Source organism: Ascaphus truei, chromosome 5, assembly GCF_040206685.1.
Source record: "Ascaphus truei isolate aAscTru1 chromosome 5, aAscTru1.hap1, whole genome shotgun sequence".
NCBI classification, from domain to species: Eukaryota; Metazoa; Chordata; class Amphibia; order Anura; family Ascaphidae; genus Ascaphus; species Ascaphus truei.
Genome location: NC_134487.1, coordinates 105,719,734 through 105,736,687, shown reverse-complemented (window position 1 = coordinate 105,736,687; position 16,954 = coordinate 105,719,734). Strand labels below are relative to the sequence as shown.

The window sequence follows — 16,954 nt, the reverse complement described above, 5'->3', positions numbered from 1 at the left end:
CTAATGGAACTCTTGAGAAAACTGAACTGCGTAGATGATTAACAATAGAGACACACAAAGAACAATATACCTACGCTCTCCCTGCAGCTGGCCCAAGAAACTCTCACCCAGAAAGAAAGTCAGTGTGTGTAGAATCGAAGGGGGGGAGTGGGGGTGTTTGGACCTAAAGCGCACAGGAGAGACAAAAAGAGAAACTACTCTGTATATTGCACAGTCAAATCTTGCTAAAAAATCTCACTTACAAGATAACCGATAAAAACAAGCAGAGAGGTGTAGTCTTAGCCGTTTGTTGTATTCAGGAAAATCCACTTAATCGGATTCAGCTGGGCTCCCTCCGAAATCCAACTGCTAGGCTCAACAGGATTCAGAAGCTTTAACCCAGCTGGGCTCTCAAAGAAGATATAAGATAAGGAAAAAACAGGAATGTACAAAAGCACAACAATATTTATTTGTTAAAACACATAAAAGGATATGTTCCCAAGATAACATTGCACATGTCAAAAACGAATCTTCCGAGACCCCTAGTTCGCACGGTGAAATGTCCTGCATATTGTGTTCCTCCTCACTAGCCTCCCGCTGGGTTCCTCCGGTGCACAAGAATCCTAGGCGGTTCACAGACGTCCCGCGTCCTGTGTCCTCCGTTGCTGATACCGTGCTCCTGGATTACTTCCACGACTCTGACGGATACACTCAAGTCTCGCGAGATCACGGTTTACCAGTGTTTGACAGCTGCAGGTTCTCTGGGTGTATGTGGAGTTCGTGTGGACTGTTTCCCAGAGAACCTGGTGCTGTCAAACACTGGTAGACCGTGATCATCTCGCGAGACTTGAGTGTATCCGCCAAGAAGTCGTGGAAGTAATCCGGGAGTGTCATCCTTTCATTTAAATCAGGAGATTGTCATTCCTTTTGTCCCTGAACCAAAGAATCCAAAAGAGCATCTACATAACCTAGATCCAAGATGTATGAAGCATTATCTGAAAGTACACGACTTCAGAAAATCATACTGTCCATCCACAAGACTAGGATTGCGCACTTTATCACCACGTGTATTCGAGACACATATAGAAGTAGTCATTCAGGTTCCTGAAAAATTGACACTCAACCAGAGTCATGGCCACATCCTGGGTGCTCGGGGTGCAAGCATCACCTGCAGATCTCTGTAAAGCAGCTGCATGGTCATCTTTCCATACTTATAAAACATTATAGACTTGACTTGCAGTCCCCGGCTGACACAACTTTGGCTAGAAGGTGATGAAGTGGCCATGCTAACCACAAAACGTGTAGGATGACTTTTGTGTTTTGAGACTCTGAGACTCTGAGACTATAAAAAAATATCCGTGACTGTACAGCATATTCACGTGTGAACGTTTTCATCTTTTGAATCTGCTGCTTTGGAGGTCCTGACGTCACCCGCGGCGCGTCACTGAAGGCGTGCCGATAAGCTGAGGGTTCCCCTGCTCGGTGCAGAGCAAGAATAAGCAGAGGACTCTCCCGTAGCGTTCCTTCGAGAAGCTCCCGTAGAGGACCTGATGCCATCTGCGGCACGTCACTGGAGACATTCTGACAGCCAGGAGTTTCACCTGCCCGGTGTAGGAGAGCTAACCAGCAAAGGAATCTCCCTCAGAGGACTCATGAGCAGCCCCAGTGGAGGACTGCGTTCGGAGAGGGGTGCTACTACGGAGGTTTTGCGTTTGAGGGACTCCCTCAGCAATCCTTCCTTGATCGGGCTAATTCGGACCGTGCAGCCGCAGATCGTGGATCCATCCGGGCCATACACGGTTTTAAACCCACTGCTTTTACTAATTGTTTTTGTATGTACATCCCTTACCATTTTTACACAATACAATTATTGACATACTACACTATGAGAGTTATTTGTACTTTGTTTCCCCTCTGTCTAGATTTGGATGCTCTGTCATCCTTTTTGATATAGCAGCAGTCGCCATTATTCCCAAAGGGAAGGTTTATTCCAAATATTCAATACACTTTGTTTTGTTAACTGTTTTTCACTTATGATTATTAGCACCTTTGCACCTCCCCTTTAAATAACTTTATTTACTCATTTATTTGGTATATCAGTTCACTATTTTAATTGGTATGCACATTTAGTGCGCTTTTTGGTTTGTTTTTGCTGTTTGTCTGGAAGGTGTTACAAGCGGTGATTTAATAAAAATGGCTTTTGTTTTGTTTTTGTTTTCCCCCACCCTTAATAGTATTTCTTGGGTATGTCCCACTCTTATCACCGCCATGAATGGGAAAAGAGAATATTTATAGCTTGCTTGCTAACCTTTTTCTTTTCCCGGAATCAGTTCATGGCGGTTGGTATTTTCCCTTCTGTTGTATTATATGTACTCTGCAGGTGAGGAGGAGCCTTTTGTGGCCCACCTGCAGACTTTGTTTTTTTTTTTTTTTTTTTCCTGTCCTAATCAGGCTGATGGGCAGAGCTACCCACTCGTATCACCGCCACAAATGTATTCTAGGGAAATATTATGGTAAGCAGACTATAAGTTTGCTCCTATCTCTGTTTAAAAAAATCACACTGAAGTTTCCTTTTCTCATATTTAAGCAGAACCAAGATAGGAAGCATAGGACTTATGTTTATGTCCTAACTGTGACGGAAGTACTGGAAGATTGGGAAGATTCTGTGAACATCGGTAAGCATTTTTATTTTGCTATGAACTACAAAGTAGCAGATCAATGTTTATCTTGGTGTTTTTCGTTATGCAAATTCAAGGTAAGCAGCTTACAATTTATAAGTCGTATTACACATGATAGCACGTTTTTGATTTATGCGAGTGTCTGGAAAGACCTTTTAACAGGAGTCTGTTTCTTTCACATTAATGGCTCAGTGAGTAATGACACTGACTGGCATTGAGAGTTTGAAGCAGGGGAGCCTGGTTCAATTCCCGGTGTTGGCTCCTTGTGACATTGGGCAAGTCACTTTATCTCCCTGTGCCTCAGGCACCAAAAACATAGATTGTAAGCTCCACGGGGCAGGGACCTGTGCCTGCAAAATGTGTCTGTAAAGCGCTACGTAAAACTAGCAGCGCTATACAAGAACATAATAATAATAATAATATTATTGGATTGCGCTCTCCACTGTGGACAAATTATGTAATGATAACATTCTCCAGAAAGAGAACCAAATGTAATGCAGTCACTTTCTAATGAAAGTGAACAAGAACCAGTATATGATTCATAAGACGCCATTAAGTAATGATTTGATTTGTGTATCATTGTTTAAATTGTGTTGGTAAAGCTCTTACAACCAGTGGTCAGGGTGCTACAAATGAGAAAGTGGTATTGTGCTTTATTTCAAAGGTTCTTTAAAGCTCCTGTTGTTTTTAAAGCATAAATATGAAATACACCTTTTTATACAGAGGAAGAAACCTTAAAATACTTATTTAAAAAAAAAAAAAAAGTAGTACTCCACCATTTAGTAACATCACACGTTGACCATTGATCAATGCTAAATATTGCATTATCCCACTGGTGATTAAGTTAAAAAATAAATAATAACTTCTGTACATGTAATGACCAGGGTATTGTGCGCACACGAATCTATAAAGTGCTTAATCTTGTGTTTTTATGCCTACTTGTCAAACAGATGTGCGCCAATTGTTCCATGGGCTGCTAGGCTGGTCATGTAAACATACGATTATACTTAAATATTAAAACATTATATAAATCAGAAATTAGCGTAATCCTGTTACCATTCCATAAACACTACCTTTAACACGTAGACTAATATTTCATCCTGGCTCAAGCCTCCAGTACTTGCTATCTGCTTCTCATTTCCAGAGAGACCACTGCCAAGCCATAGATTTATAGTTTGAAACAACCACGCAACATTACTTCTACATATAAGTGATGGAATAAATTAAACACTCAAGCTGTGCTGCATGGTCTGTTTTGTTTATAACCTTTTTCACAGGTGTTAACCTTTCACTGGAAAACAAATGAGTCCATGATTGTTTTTATTTTTAATTTTTTTTTTCCCACCTCTGGTTTTTAGGAAGGAAGAGGGAATGGTTCAAAGTGGAAGATGCCCTGAAGGTCCTCCAGTGCCACAAGCCAGTACATGCAGAATACTTGGAAAAACTGAAATTGGGCTGCTCACCAACCAATGGAAATTCTGTGGTGCCCTCTCTGCAAGACAACACCTCTCTGTATGTTACTTCTGCACAGACTTCTGGCCTGCCATCGACTGTGAGATAAACTCTGTGCACTGTCGAACGGCCTTTTGCTCCTGCTCGGTCAATGGGGAGAATGGCCTTTTGGTGTTCTCATGCAGACATCCTTATAATTAGACCTGGATTCTCATGCAAAATGTGTTAACCTCATTTTGTGTTCTTATTTTTCAACAGTTTTGACACTTTCTCCTTTTCATTTTTGTTTTTAACAATGTAAAATAGTATTTCATCAAACCAAAGCCATACTTTTTTTTTTTTTTTTTGTGCCTTGAATGGCCACTTTTTTTATTTTATTTTTTCCCCCTGTCTGTTCAGCCACTATCATTAGCACACATGGTTTCTGTTGTGGCAAATTCAGATTTTTTTTTTTCTTAACTACTTTGTTGCTGGAAGGGCTTTAACTATGTTTCTGGAAGCAAGAGGGGCCCTTGCATTAAAGGTTCCTCCTGTATCAAAATGGTTTGGGTGATCTTGCAGAAGAAAAAGGTACTTTGGGATAAGTGTTGCCTTTAATAATTTTAAGCTCTAGAATGGCTGGCACTGCATTGGTGACCATTCCAATCTGCAGATGTTAACTTTTCATTAGTCTTTTTTTCAGGTATTTATGCTCTCTATATTCTGAGTTGAACCAATTTATTTGGCCTCGCGTTATATTCCCAAAACTGTGATGAGACTTGTCGATGGAATTGGATATACATCTGTTTGACCTGTATTAGACATCATTGTAGTAAGGTTCAGTTGAATTAGTTGAAACTAATGTTTGCCTCTTCTAAATTCGGTGCCCTTATTACATGTTATTGCCCATCAAATACCCTGTAAGGTACTAGAATTTAAACTATTGACCGTGCTTAACTGCTGGCTGAAAACCATATGTAGCAGTTTAATGCTGTCAGCACTACTAATCCAGACCATACATATTAAACCTGACTGTACTCCACTACTGATAAAGCCATTCTGTTTTTGTCCATTTCTGCCTGGGCATGGATGAAGTGTCACTGAGAAACCCTTAGTATATTGCTGCCTACCTGATACTACAAAGGTGAACCTTTTTGTTACACGCTCTTTTTCGAAGTGCTTATGATATCAATTTTCCTTAATGGAGAAACCACCAGGAACAAGCATGTCAAAACTACACCGAAAAGAATAGAAGAAAAAATAAATTATAGTGCTTACTTGTGCAATTCAGGAAGTATTGATAAGAGAGTAGGGCTTCCTTTGCTTATTACAAATACAAGACCTTTTTAGCTCCTTGTCACACACAACCCCTGATAACTGCAGACCCAGGCTCCATGTGTAACGCTGGCAAATCACTTTTTGGCTACCAATAAAAAAATAACTTTTTGTTCAATAGTTTAGTAGCCATTCAATATAGGGGCACATATTGCAATGCACATGTAGCCAACGGAATTGCACCCATTATTGAGATGCTCTGCGTAGAAGTGGGCACTAAAAGTGTGATTTGGCACAGCACCACTGAAATAAATGTTGACGTGTGAGAAATGTGCTGCGTCATTTTTTTTTTTATTACAATATTGACGTTTTCATGGCTGCAATAACGTTGGCTACATCTGTACCGATCATAGCAATATTTGTGATGGGCAAGTGTAGTGCAACTTAACTCCTAGTGGCCAAGAAAGTGGCATCCCATGCTATTAAACTAAATAACTTGTACATGTGCCTCTTATGTCATCTATAGAGAACTGAGCAACAAGCAGTTACTCCGGTTTTACACTATTGACCTGTAGAGTCTAGATCTGTAAATACAATGAAGATGTTCCTATGTCAGATTTTCTTTCCCCACATATGTTTTGAAGCCTAGATTTGGTTATCAGTTGTAAATTAACAAGCTGCTTTGTCATAATGCCTTCACCAACAGTATATTAGAAGGCTGTGTTTTGCAGGGGGGGAAAAAGAAATCGGCCTTTTCAGAGAATTTCACACCTTGCATTAAGTAAGGCCACCGGGTTGATTCAGAGTTATCTGTAGATACAATGTAATTTTGCTTCCAGCATTAACAGTATATTCCATGTAAAAACTTTTTTTTGTGTAAATATTCAAACCAGTAAATCAACAGTGAGTGCACAAAGGACGGTCGTTGTAATTTAACATTTTGTTACTCAACACAAATCGTTATCTTCTACTTTTTTAACACAAATTGTGTAAAATGCTGCTATAAATTAAAATAATTGTGAGTGCTGTTACACTTTTTTTTTTGTTAAAGAAAGGATGGTGCCACAATTGTTCTGATAGTAAAAAATATACCTGTGCCATATGAATGCCTTCAAACCTTTAAGAGTAATATTTGTACCATGCATATTTTTGTTAGATGCAGTCTTTATTTCTAGCTTTTCAGGAGCAACTTATGGAAATATGCATTTCCAAGGATTACCTGTGTAACTACCCATTTACCACCAGTGCTCTCGGGACAAGCGGGTATCAATTACAACATTAAGTGTTAGTTATGCCACCACACGATGATATTTAAAGCACCAGTCCCACAAAAGTGACCATTTTTAGATGAGTCGTTTTTGTATTTCGTGTAGTCTGTGCCCTTATAATAACACATGCACTTTACAGGAACTAAACTAAGCAAATGTGTAAATTGGTGATTTAATGGAACATTAAGATTTAAGTATTCCACTGGTTTTACTAAACTGTTCAAAATCCAGCCACTTGGGGTGCCCCTACCAGGGGTCTAGAACAATGCCAAGTATTGAGTGGGTGCCATGACAAAAAAATATTTTGGTCAAAATGTAGTAAGACAAACAGTAGATACCCGCTCAACCTAAAGAATGGGCAAGTGCACTAGGGAGAGGAATAATGGAGAACAGATGACTGTTGAAGATTACCAACATAGGTGGGAACACAGCTGAAGGGTCCCAGCAGCGTGCACTTGTTGCTAAAGGGACGAATATGTGGGAAGAACATGCTTATGAGACTTTGGCACAATCTATGAAAGTCCACAATGCAGGGGACAGTGTCCCAGAGTGATGACTTGTAAGGCTGAATAATAGAAATGTATTTTTAATTATTAAAATACATGGGCCCACACATACACAAACGTTGAACGTAATGCACAAGCCACATATAATGGCAAATAGAACGGGCAATGTAGCCCACAAAATACTGCTGAGAGTAAGACGTCTGTGTTCGATGAGCGGGGGAATCGGATTTAAATAATTAGCTGTGAGTACGTATCCCTACAAAGAGGGAAACTAAGGCTACTCAATGGAAGGAGGGAGGGGAAGGTACACTAAGATCTAGACCTCCACTGACCCTATTTCAGATTTCCAATAAGTCTGACGTGGCGGAATCAATTCCTAAGTTAAGTGACCCATGTCACTAAAATCAGTGAATTCACTATACAGTAAATTTTAGAACTGCACCCAGTGTGTATGGTAATAAAAGCAAATCAGAATTGGTGTCAACAACTGGTGATTAATGGAGACCACTATAGTACTGTTGTAGATATTGCTGATAACACTCACATGAGCATATTCTCCCCACACATTATTATTCTAATGAGCAACGAGTGCACGCTACTGGGAGCCTTCCCACCTAGGTGGGTAATTTTCGACCAACAGTCATATGTCCAAGATGTAGTAAACATGGAAAAATGGAGTCGAGCACACCAAAAATGTCAAGAATTCAATTACTTTTTGCTAGTCAGTCACATCGGATGCTACTATGACTAAATCATTAAAATTACTTTTTTTATTTCTTTTTTTGCTACTAGTTGAATTCTTCCAATTTTTGGTGTGCTTGACTCAATTTTCCCATGTTTACTAAATTGTTGCCGTTAATCGAGGATCACCGATTGGCAGAACGGGTCATGTCTAAAAGAGGTGGATGGGTGCACCAAATCCTTAGTGTCCAGTCATTTATTGGACCCCAAGATTTTTTGACTGTTTTATTTCACATAACTTCTCATGCTTTTCAATTTACCTAAAATAGTTGGTGGGACTGGTTCTTGAAATAAGACCCCTTTTCCTAATTGTAGTGAATGAGTTAATTGAGAAAGTAATGGGAAAGAACATAAACTGGCATAATTTAGTTGATATGTGGTTTGCCGTCTATTTAGTGCTTTAAATATCTAGATTGGTCTCCCTTTTGAAATTCAAAAAAGGAAAGGGGTGGGGGGAAATCTGCTTTAACTCTATTTCAGTCTAGCATGTTGTTTTACTGCAACTGGTTTCCCGTAAGTGCATTTTTAGAACTTTTACACCTGTTTGCTCTTAACAGAGCCAATTCAATGAAGGCATTTAGAGCAGAGTGCATAGATAGATCTTTACCACTAGAGGCCACATCCCCCATAACGGATATGGTAATCCAACGTGGATTAATATACAGCTCTAAATCAGATGCATCTTTCATAAACTGCTTGTTCTGTAACTGAAATGGCTAAACCATATTCGTTTAAAAATAAAAACTTTTTTTTTTTTTTGTGAAATAAATTGCAAAAAAGCAAGCTTGTGACAATGTATTCTTAGGGGTTATAATGCATGGTCTTTTGTAACTTCAACTATATGTATTTGATAATTGTGTAATGAAAAAAATGTACAGTTTTTTGCTGTAGCTTACCAGCTCAAGAGTTGACGGCCTTTACATTTTTGTTGTGTAATATTTTGGGAAGTATGGGTTGGATACAGACACATCTACATTTTTGCGCTATAGTCTTATATGAACACACACACACTCTCTATGCAACTTAAGCATGTATCATCTGATGAAAAGCTGTTCATTTTGTTTCAAGTGAATGCACTAAAACACACTTGCATATGATGCGTTCACATTGTTCCATTATCCAAGGTCATTTAACCGCTGTGCGATGGGTTGTGTTCTCTTCCCTTTGTTTTGATTTAATGTCAAGTAGTGTGCAATTTAAAATTGTGAGCGCACTAATGAGCCTTTTTTATTGGGGTAATAGAGTATTTTTGTTGGTGATGTGTGTTACCTTATTAGGTCCCAATTTTTCTAATGATAAATGACTTGCCATTTAATTTGCACAGGAATAGTGAAGACCAAAAGGTAGTGCCAGTCATTATTTTCTTCAACGGTAAAACTCCTGTGCTGCTTGAGTTAGTGGGACAAAATAGGCACCTCGTTTTATTAAATTATCTAAGCATTTAAAATCGTGGGAGCTAAAATTCATTCAGAAGTACTAAAAAAACAATTTTTGCCACGTTAGAAATAACTAAATTAACTTCTGATTTGACCTACATATACACTAATGCTTGAATTGAAACACGTGGATTAGTAAATTTTATTTGCAGAGCAACCACAAAAGACACAGGAAAAAGAGATAGCGCTTTGATCATTTGAGTGAATAATAAAATGTGACTAATAAAGATGCAAAAAGCCCGGTGGCATCAATTATCATTTATAGTTATGGTCTGGCTATACAGTGTAACTCACATGAATTTGTATATATTTGAATTTCAAAAACCCATCTGTAAAGTATACAAAAATGGTCACTCTACAGAAATGGACTGTGTACATATATTTTTTAATTGATTAATCAAGAGCTGATAAACTTTTGCTAATAGGCAGAATGTTCGGGCACCCAGCTCATGAAAAATTGTAAAGGTTTTCCCAGTCATGCGTGTTTTTTTTTCTTTTTCTTCCTTCTCCTCCCCATCCTTACCCACCTCCAAATGTGCATTGTGTTTTTAGCCAAATGGTGACTCATGGTCTTAATGTGATGCATTTCATGTGTGAGCTTTGAATAATTTATGATTTTCCTAGAAGTAGGTTTTTTTTTTTGGCAACATTGAACCTGGCATAAATTTGCCGTTGAAAAGAAAAGACTAGTTGATACATTAAATTTGCTATTTACAATCGGTGAACGCATGTGATTTCCCACACTGTCGGGGACATTTTATTTTCCTCTTAGGCGCTGATGGAGTTGGTCACATGTTTCTGAAATTTTGGTTTAAATATTTGGTTATAGTCCAATACACCAATCCATTGTTACTAGTAAAATGCTTGAATTAGGTGGCCATTTAAAAAAAAAAAAAAAAAGGCTCTAACCAGTGGTGTATCCATTTTTTTTTTTTTTGTAGTTGAGGATACAGTTCTTGCTGTGGAGTGGGCCTCTGGGCCTCAAGCATGGAATAGCATTATTAAAATAACATGATGTGGTTTATGACTGTTTTTACAATGTTAAGACCCAGAGTGGGAGATACCTTTTTAATTGTTTTGGCAGATGCAGCATGTGCCCAAGCTAGACGAAAGCAACCTACATTTAACATTTTTCTCCTACAACCACTCAAGCTATAACTCATTGGTGAGCAACAGATGGCCAGCAAGGGCTTCTCCTGGGCCCTTAACTCCTCACCTTTCTCCAGAGTGCATAGGCAGTGGGAATGTTAAAACCGTGGATCAGAATCCCCTGGTTCCATTAGGTCAGCTGTTTCATGACAGTGCTTATAAATAGAGCCCTGCTCCTCTTCTGTCGATAAATATTAGTGTACCAGCATTAAACAGCTGACCGCTAGGGTCAGGAAGGCTACTCGTGGCTTAAACATCACTGTTCCCTGTGCACCAGGAAGGGGTACAGCAACCCCATGTTGCTTGCTCACCCACCGCTCCCATGTGTTCTTCATAAATAAATGTTGAGGGTGTAATGTGTAGCCCTTTTGAGAGGATATGTTGCCCACCACCGCTATAAAATAATACAAAAATAATACATCCCAGTATTTTCCTTTACAGTCCATGGGAAATGTTCTTGGCAATTTCTTCTGATTTTAATGCTTTTAGCTGATTGGTCCTGGGAAGAGCAGGCGCCTAAACCTTCTCTCTGCCAGTCTGGCAACCCCTAATTTATGGTATTTGCTGCCACATAATCACATAGTTGTGGCCATGTGAACATTACTATGGTACTGCCACCGTTCTCTCCCCCCCCCCCCCCTCTCTTCCCTCCCAATAACAGAAGTGGCGTGCCTCCACTTCAATTTTGATTAGGTTCAGCCAACACAACAGCCCCAGCAAAACTAGCATTTAAATTACGTACCTGTTATGGCGGAAGGGCCTCTGGCGTGCCGGGTATCCATGTCCCGATGGGTATGACGATAGGGCAGCAAAAAGGCAGAGATGTGACATAGTATAGTTTTTCTAATGTTTAGGGGGAAAAAACTATTGGAACGCTAATAAGTTTTTGTTTTTTTGTAGCCCTCCTCTCTTCCCACATAATTATCTTATTGGACACCTTAGTCTTGACAGCATTTTAGGCCAGTCCTGCAGTAAAGGTCTTGAACTCAACCATGATAGGCAACCTAATCTCTCCAACACCATACTGTAGGTTCCTTATTTCTATCACTAATGAAAATGCACTACCTGTGCTAAAATGGGCAGTGAGCCTTTTTGAGTCATAGTTGACAACATTGTTGATTGTAGTTTTAAGCTAACGCTCATCTGTTGTCTACCACCGTGGATTCTGCTGCGCTATCCAAGCCTTCTGTAGAGTGAAGGAGCAGGAGAGTGCAATGAACAGTAAGTGCACATACTTTGAGTATTCAAGGCAGGTTGCCTATCACTGATTTAGACAATAAATTGAGTGATACGGGACATAAGAAAAATACCTAGCATGTTGCAATGCATTTTTTTTCTCCTGTGGGTGTAAGCATCTGATGTAAAAAGTTCTCCCTATGCAACAAACGAGGGGGGGAAACCTAGGAAAATAGTTTGCATCTTGAGTGTGGTAAATAAAACACAGATACAGTGTGATTCAGTGTGCATGTCTTTTCATGCATTGGGAGATTGACACCATTGGAAATAACTGTTCAATGTATCCATGATTGAACTGATGTATTGCACAGAAACTGTTTTAGGGGGTACTTTGATACTTACTGTGCATTTAACCGGCAAAGAATTTACAACATGCAGTAAGATTACAGGAAATCAAATTGTCTGCTGAACAGTAGGCTAAAATAATCAAATTAAATTGTAAACATTTGGAACTGCTTTGCATGGGTTTTTTTCATTAAAGATTGGTGTAAAAAAAAAAACTTTTTATATTTGAGACAAAACATTCAAAATAAATTAATTGAAAATCTACTTTAGTGTTGTGTGTGTGTTTTCTCAAGTGGATCAGCAGCACTCATCATAGAAGCACTTTTCTTTGCTTATAACTACAAACAAAACCCTTACTGGGGTGAGTATAAACATGAAAAATTAGTAGGGCACACCATCGAACATATCAAAATGTGTTTTTACTTGTGTGTGTTTGTAGTAGGTATATTTTTAATAAATTTGATTTACACCACGGTCTGATTTTTGTTTAGCTTGGTACAGGGTATGTGTAAGCTTTATAAATAAATTGTTTCATTTCCTCTTAATGAATCTGCATCTTCAGTAAGGTCTTTGATTATTCTGAGAACATATAAAAACTGAATAACTTTCAAGGACACTCAGAGGGTGGCTGGTAGCTTGATGCGTAGCATAGTGCATTTATAGAAAGCATACTGAAATAGTACCATACCATAGTCCATCCATTGTCCTTTCTATACACAATGACAGACCCCAACAGGATATGAAAAGGTATCTTAGTGTTTGTGAACGAGTGGCACAAATTATTTGGAAGACTTTTCCAAACGCATATACGATCAGAGAATCCAAAAGAAACAGGTCTGAAAATCTTCAAGAGACATTTGAGTGTGATGGCACTACATTGCTCCCTATTACTCTTCCCTGTACTGAAGGTAAAAAAGTGTTCAAATGTGAAATGTTTGTATGCGAGGAAGTCCAGGAATAAAACAGTCCCCCAGGAGACGCCATTAAGTACCTTCTAGTTTTGTACGTATTCAATCCTTACTGTATGTGGAATACGTTTATACAGTGAGGAGACTGGGATATAATGACATCATCCTGAAGGGCAAGTTAGATAATGTATCACCCCAAAATTAATGTGTATAGAAATTAACTCCCTGAATGAAATGTTGCAAGAAAGAATCCACAAATATAGCAAAGGGATAATAAATCATTGGATGGCCAGGTTGCTTAATTATTGATTTGTGGATTTTTTGGTAACATTTCACCTTGTAAATACACAAATATCTAATGCCACACGTTAACCCTGGTTTTTAAATAACCTTGTGGATTCACAGTTTCAAACCCCATATAAACATTTAAAAACTAGGTTTGAGCACTGCCGCAGTATAAAAAAGGTGATGAATGAAACACTATTAAAACATTGTAGGGAACATCTGTTAAAGCAGCAGTCCAAGCTGCCCCCCCCCCCCTCCCCCATTAATATGTGCATCGATACAATCCACACTAAGTAATAAGCTAAGTTGCCTATCGATCCGTTCTCCTGTGATTGATTGACAAAGATTACACTCGTGGGTTCACTACATGGCTGGTGGTGCAGCAGAAGAGGACCAAAGATGCAAAGTTCTGTTGGGAAGATCATGTGACCAGGCAGTCACCAGATACAATTGGTGCACTGCTAGAGAAAGGGCAGCGCTCAAAAAGGGGTGTGCCAGTGGCTGTTTCAGAAGGGGCAGGGGATGTAACTTTGTAAATGGTTGCTATAGAAACAAAACATGCTTGTTACATTATAAATGTAATTTCAAAGTTTTAAAAAAAATGTAAAAAAAAGTCTTTTCTCATAGTACAGAACTGATTTAAAAAAAAAAAAGTAGGCTATTGTTTGGTCTGCAGCTTTAAGGGTGGAGATTTAGATACATTTATATCACAAAGGGAGGCAGATGAGTATAGCCTGCATGTGTATGGCCATGAATTTGGGCTTAATGTTTGTTTTTTTGTTTTTTTTCGCCGCATGTAACAGCTTGCCGTATGCGGAGTGTAGACTGAACAAAGGCAGCTTTTTGTTTATCTTCGCTACATGTATTGAGTTGACTGACATAATCATATGCTCTTACTATTACCTTGGTTCTTAAGGGGCTCATATGAGGAATGTGCTAACAAGCAATAACTAGCCAGTTTGGTAACAATTTGAAGCTAATGCCATCAGCTACTTTAACTTGCTGGTAATGAAGTATGTATATCTTTTCTGTTGCTGTTACACATAGAGGCAACCTCAATGGATGTGAAGCCTCTGAGCATTTCTTAAGATTACTTTTGAACTTAACTGTGTGAGATATTTTTTTTACATCTGAGGCTATAACTGGATGCTATCTGAGAATCGCGCCTCGAGGCGTAAATACATTTTTAGAATGCGCCTCAAAATACGGTGTGTAAGGGGGGACTTCCGGTGACGTCATCCAAGATGGTGGGTTAGTCAGGGAGCTCTAAGAACCCTCGAGCATAAAACGATCAGAAAAGACCTATACCCCCTACAAAAACAGCAGAGACGAGCCCTAAAAGACGTCTGAACCTCACAGCATGCCCCAGAAGGCAAAAGCGCCAGCTTCTAAAGGCGTCCCGAAATTTTTTCAGCCGCAGCAAAAACGCGGCCCTGCGAGCATGCAGGGACCCCAAGATGGTGTCGGACACCACGCGGCCACATCCCCGCAACGAGACGGAGGCACGCCAGCTGAGGAACCAACCCTGGAAAGGGAAATAACACGCACCTACCTAGAGGAACTCCTCTCAAACATGCATGACAGACTCCACAAAACCCTCAAGCAGGACCTCAGGGAAATGGTGACAGGCCTGCGAGAAGAGCTGGGAACTCTCACACAGAGAGCAGACGACCTAGAGAGCAAACTAGAAGAGTCATTGCAAGCTCAAGCGGCAGCAGATGATGAGATTATGCGCCTAGGAGAAGAAGTCAGACTCCTGAAAGACAGCATAGAAGATCAGGAGAACCGGGACTGGAGGCAGAATCTCCGGATTCGGAATGTCCCGGAAACGGTTCTCCCAGAACTAATAAAGCCCTATCTGATTGATCTCTTCAATACACTCTGCACGGGCCTGGACAGAAGAGACCTAGAAATAGATCGGGCGCACCGCGCACTAGGTCCCCGCTCAAATGACCCGAAACGAAGGCGGGACATCATAGTATGCCTCCATAGTTACTCCACGAAGGAGAAAGTGATGGCGACGAGCAGAGAGGCGAATAACCTGACCTTTCAGAATGAGCCGGTGCAAATATTTAGTGACCTCGCTAGGATCACAGTTGAGCGACGCCGAGAACTCAATCCCCTCACCCAACTACTGTGGGAAAACAACATACCCTACCGGTGGGGATTCCCATTCCGGCTTGTAGTAAGCAGAGGAGGAAAGCAGAGATCTCTCAGACTACCAGAAGAGATGCTGGGATTCGCCCGCGAATTAGGCCTGACGCTGCCACCTGCACGGAACAAAGCGCGGAGGGAACCACGAGAAGCAAGCCAGGAGCGGAGACCCATCAGAGCGTCGGAGAGATTGGCCGGCCAGCAGGAGCAACAGACCTGATCGCCCGGAGGAGAAGCCCTGCGATCCAGAGCCCTTGTTTTCCTTTTGGGGGCCACGGGGGAGGGTGGAGTGCCTACACGGATCCGTTTGTTGTTGTTCTAGTAACCAGTGGATCTGAGAGACCCCGGTACCCCATGGCACGGTCAGCGGGAGCCGACATGTACACCTTTGTAAGCAGAACAGGCGAGTTGAGAAGCGCGGAGGCGGTAGAGGGGAAACCCGATCCACCTGGCAGCCTCACCTGCCAAGCCCCGCTGGGAACTCCTCGACCTACCTGTGGACATCGCCCAGACCAGGTTTGCATATCCTCCCCCCAGATAAACGTTATATCTGGGCCCGGCAAGATATAGCTGGCCCCCCACTTAGACTGATACAAGAACCGTTACCCCTGTTGAGACTGTTGAGCACCCCCTCCGTGCTGCGAAACCAACCCTCCCCACCACTCTTATATGCAGTTCAAATCTCTGTTAAGAACCACGTTATAGTTACGTTATAATGTCTTTCACTATCTGCCACAATAAACTAAAAAGCGGACCAACCCCGCCCTCCCCCCCCATGGCCCCCTCCCTCCCCATGCCCCCCCTCCTCTTCATTCCCCCCCCTCTATTCTCCCTTCCCCCCCCCTTTTCCTCCCCCCCCAGCGCGCTAAGATGGGCGCACAACAGAATAACCACCATACCACAATTAACATCGCACTCCCAGAAACAAACAACCAACTATGCATCACATATGGTTCCCATCAAAGAGTCTCCTACCCCCTCCCCCCTCCGCCCCCCACCCTTTTCCCTGCCTTCCCCCCCCCCTTTTTTTTCCCCTGCCTTCCCCCCCCCTTTCCCTTGCCTTCCCCCCCACCCCCTCCCCATCCCTTCCCTTCACTGACCCTCCCCCCTCCCCCCCTCCTAAAACGCTCCCCACAGACTCACAGCAACCCCACTACGAACCTATCCCCAATCACCCCCTCCTCCCCCCACCCCCCCTCCCACTTCCCCCCTATTCCTCCCCCCGTCCCGTCCCCCAGATACTACAATGAATACGAACCCCATCACAAAGGTTCCCCACCCCCCTATATGCAACCAAAGCTGAGGTTATCATGATATAATTGTCTGTATGGCTTACCAAGGTAAACAATTGTATATCTACTGTACAAGCGAATCAAAGCCCTACGCCGCAATCACAATGAATAAGAACCCCATCACAAAGGATCCCCACCCCTCTATATATATCCAAAGCTGAGTTCTTCATGATATAATTGTTTGTATGACCTACCAAGGTGAATAATTGTATATCTACTGTACATGTGAATCAAAGCAAGGCGCCGAAATGCTCCCCACTACCCCTTCCCACCACCACCCACTCCCCCCCACCCACCCCCATCCCCCCCCTCCCCACTGCAACCCTTTCCT

At 41.3% G+C, this 16,954-nt stretch overlaps 1 protein-coding gene across 2 annotated transcripts in view; it reads left to right on the top strand.

Annotated features, from left to right (window-relative positions):
- Positions 1 to 12,248, top strand: part of NUDT4 (nudix hydrolase 4) — a 63,621-nt gene extending 51,373 nt beyond the window's left edge. Inside the window, exons 4-5 of one of the 2 annotated variants that reach the window (XM_075600425.1) lie at positions 2,567 to 2,654; positions 4,016 to 12,248. In XM_075600425.1, coding sequence (XP_075456540.1) covers positions 2,567 to 2,654; positions 4,016 to 4,218 — 291 coding nt within the window. In that variant the 3' untranslated portion in view covers positions 4,219 to 12,248. The remainder of the gene's footprint in view (positions 1 to 2,566; positions 2,655 to 4,015) is intronic. The other variant, XM_075600426.1, reaches the window with a different exon arrangement.
- The last annotated feature ends 4,706 nt before the right edge of the window (positions 12,249 to 16,954 follow it).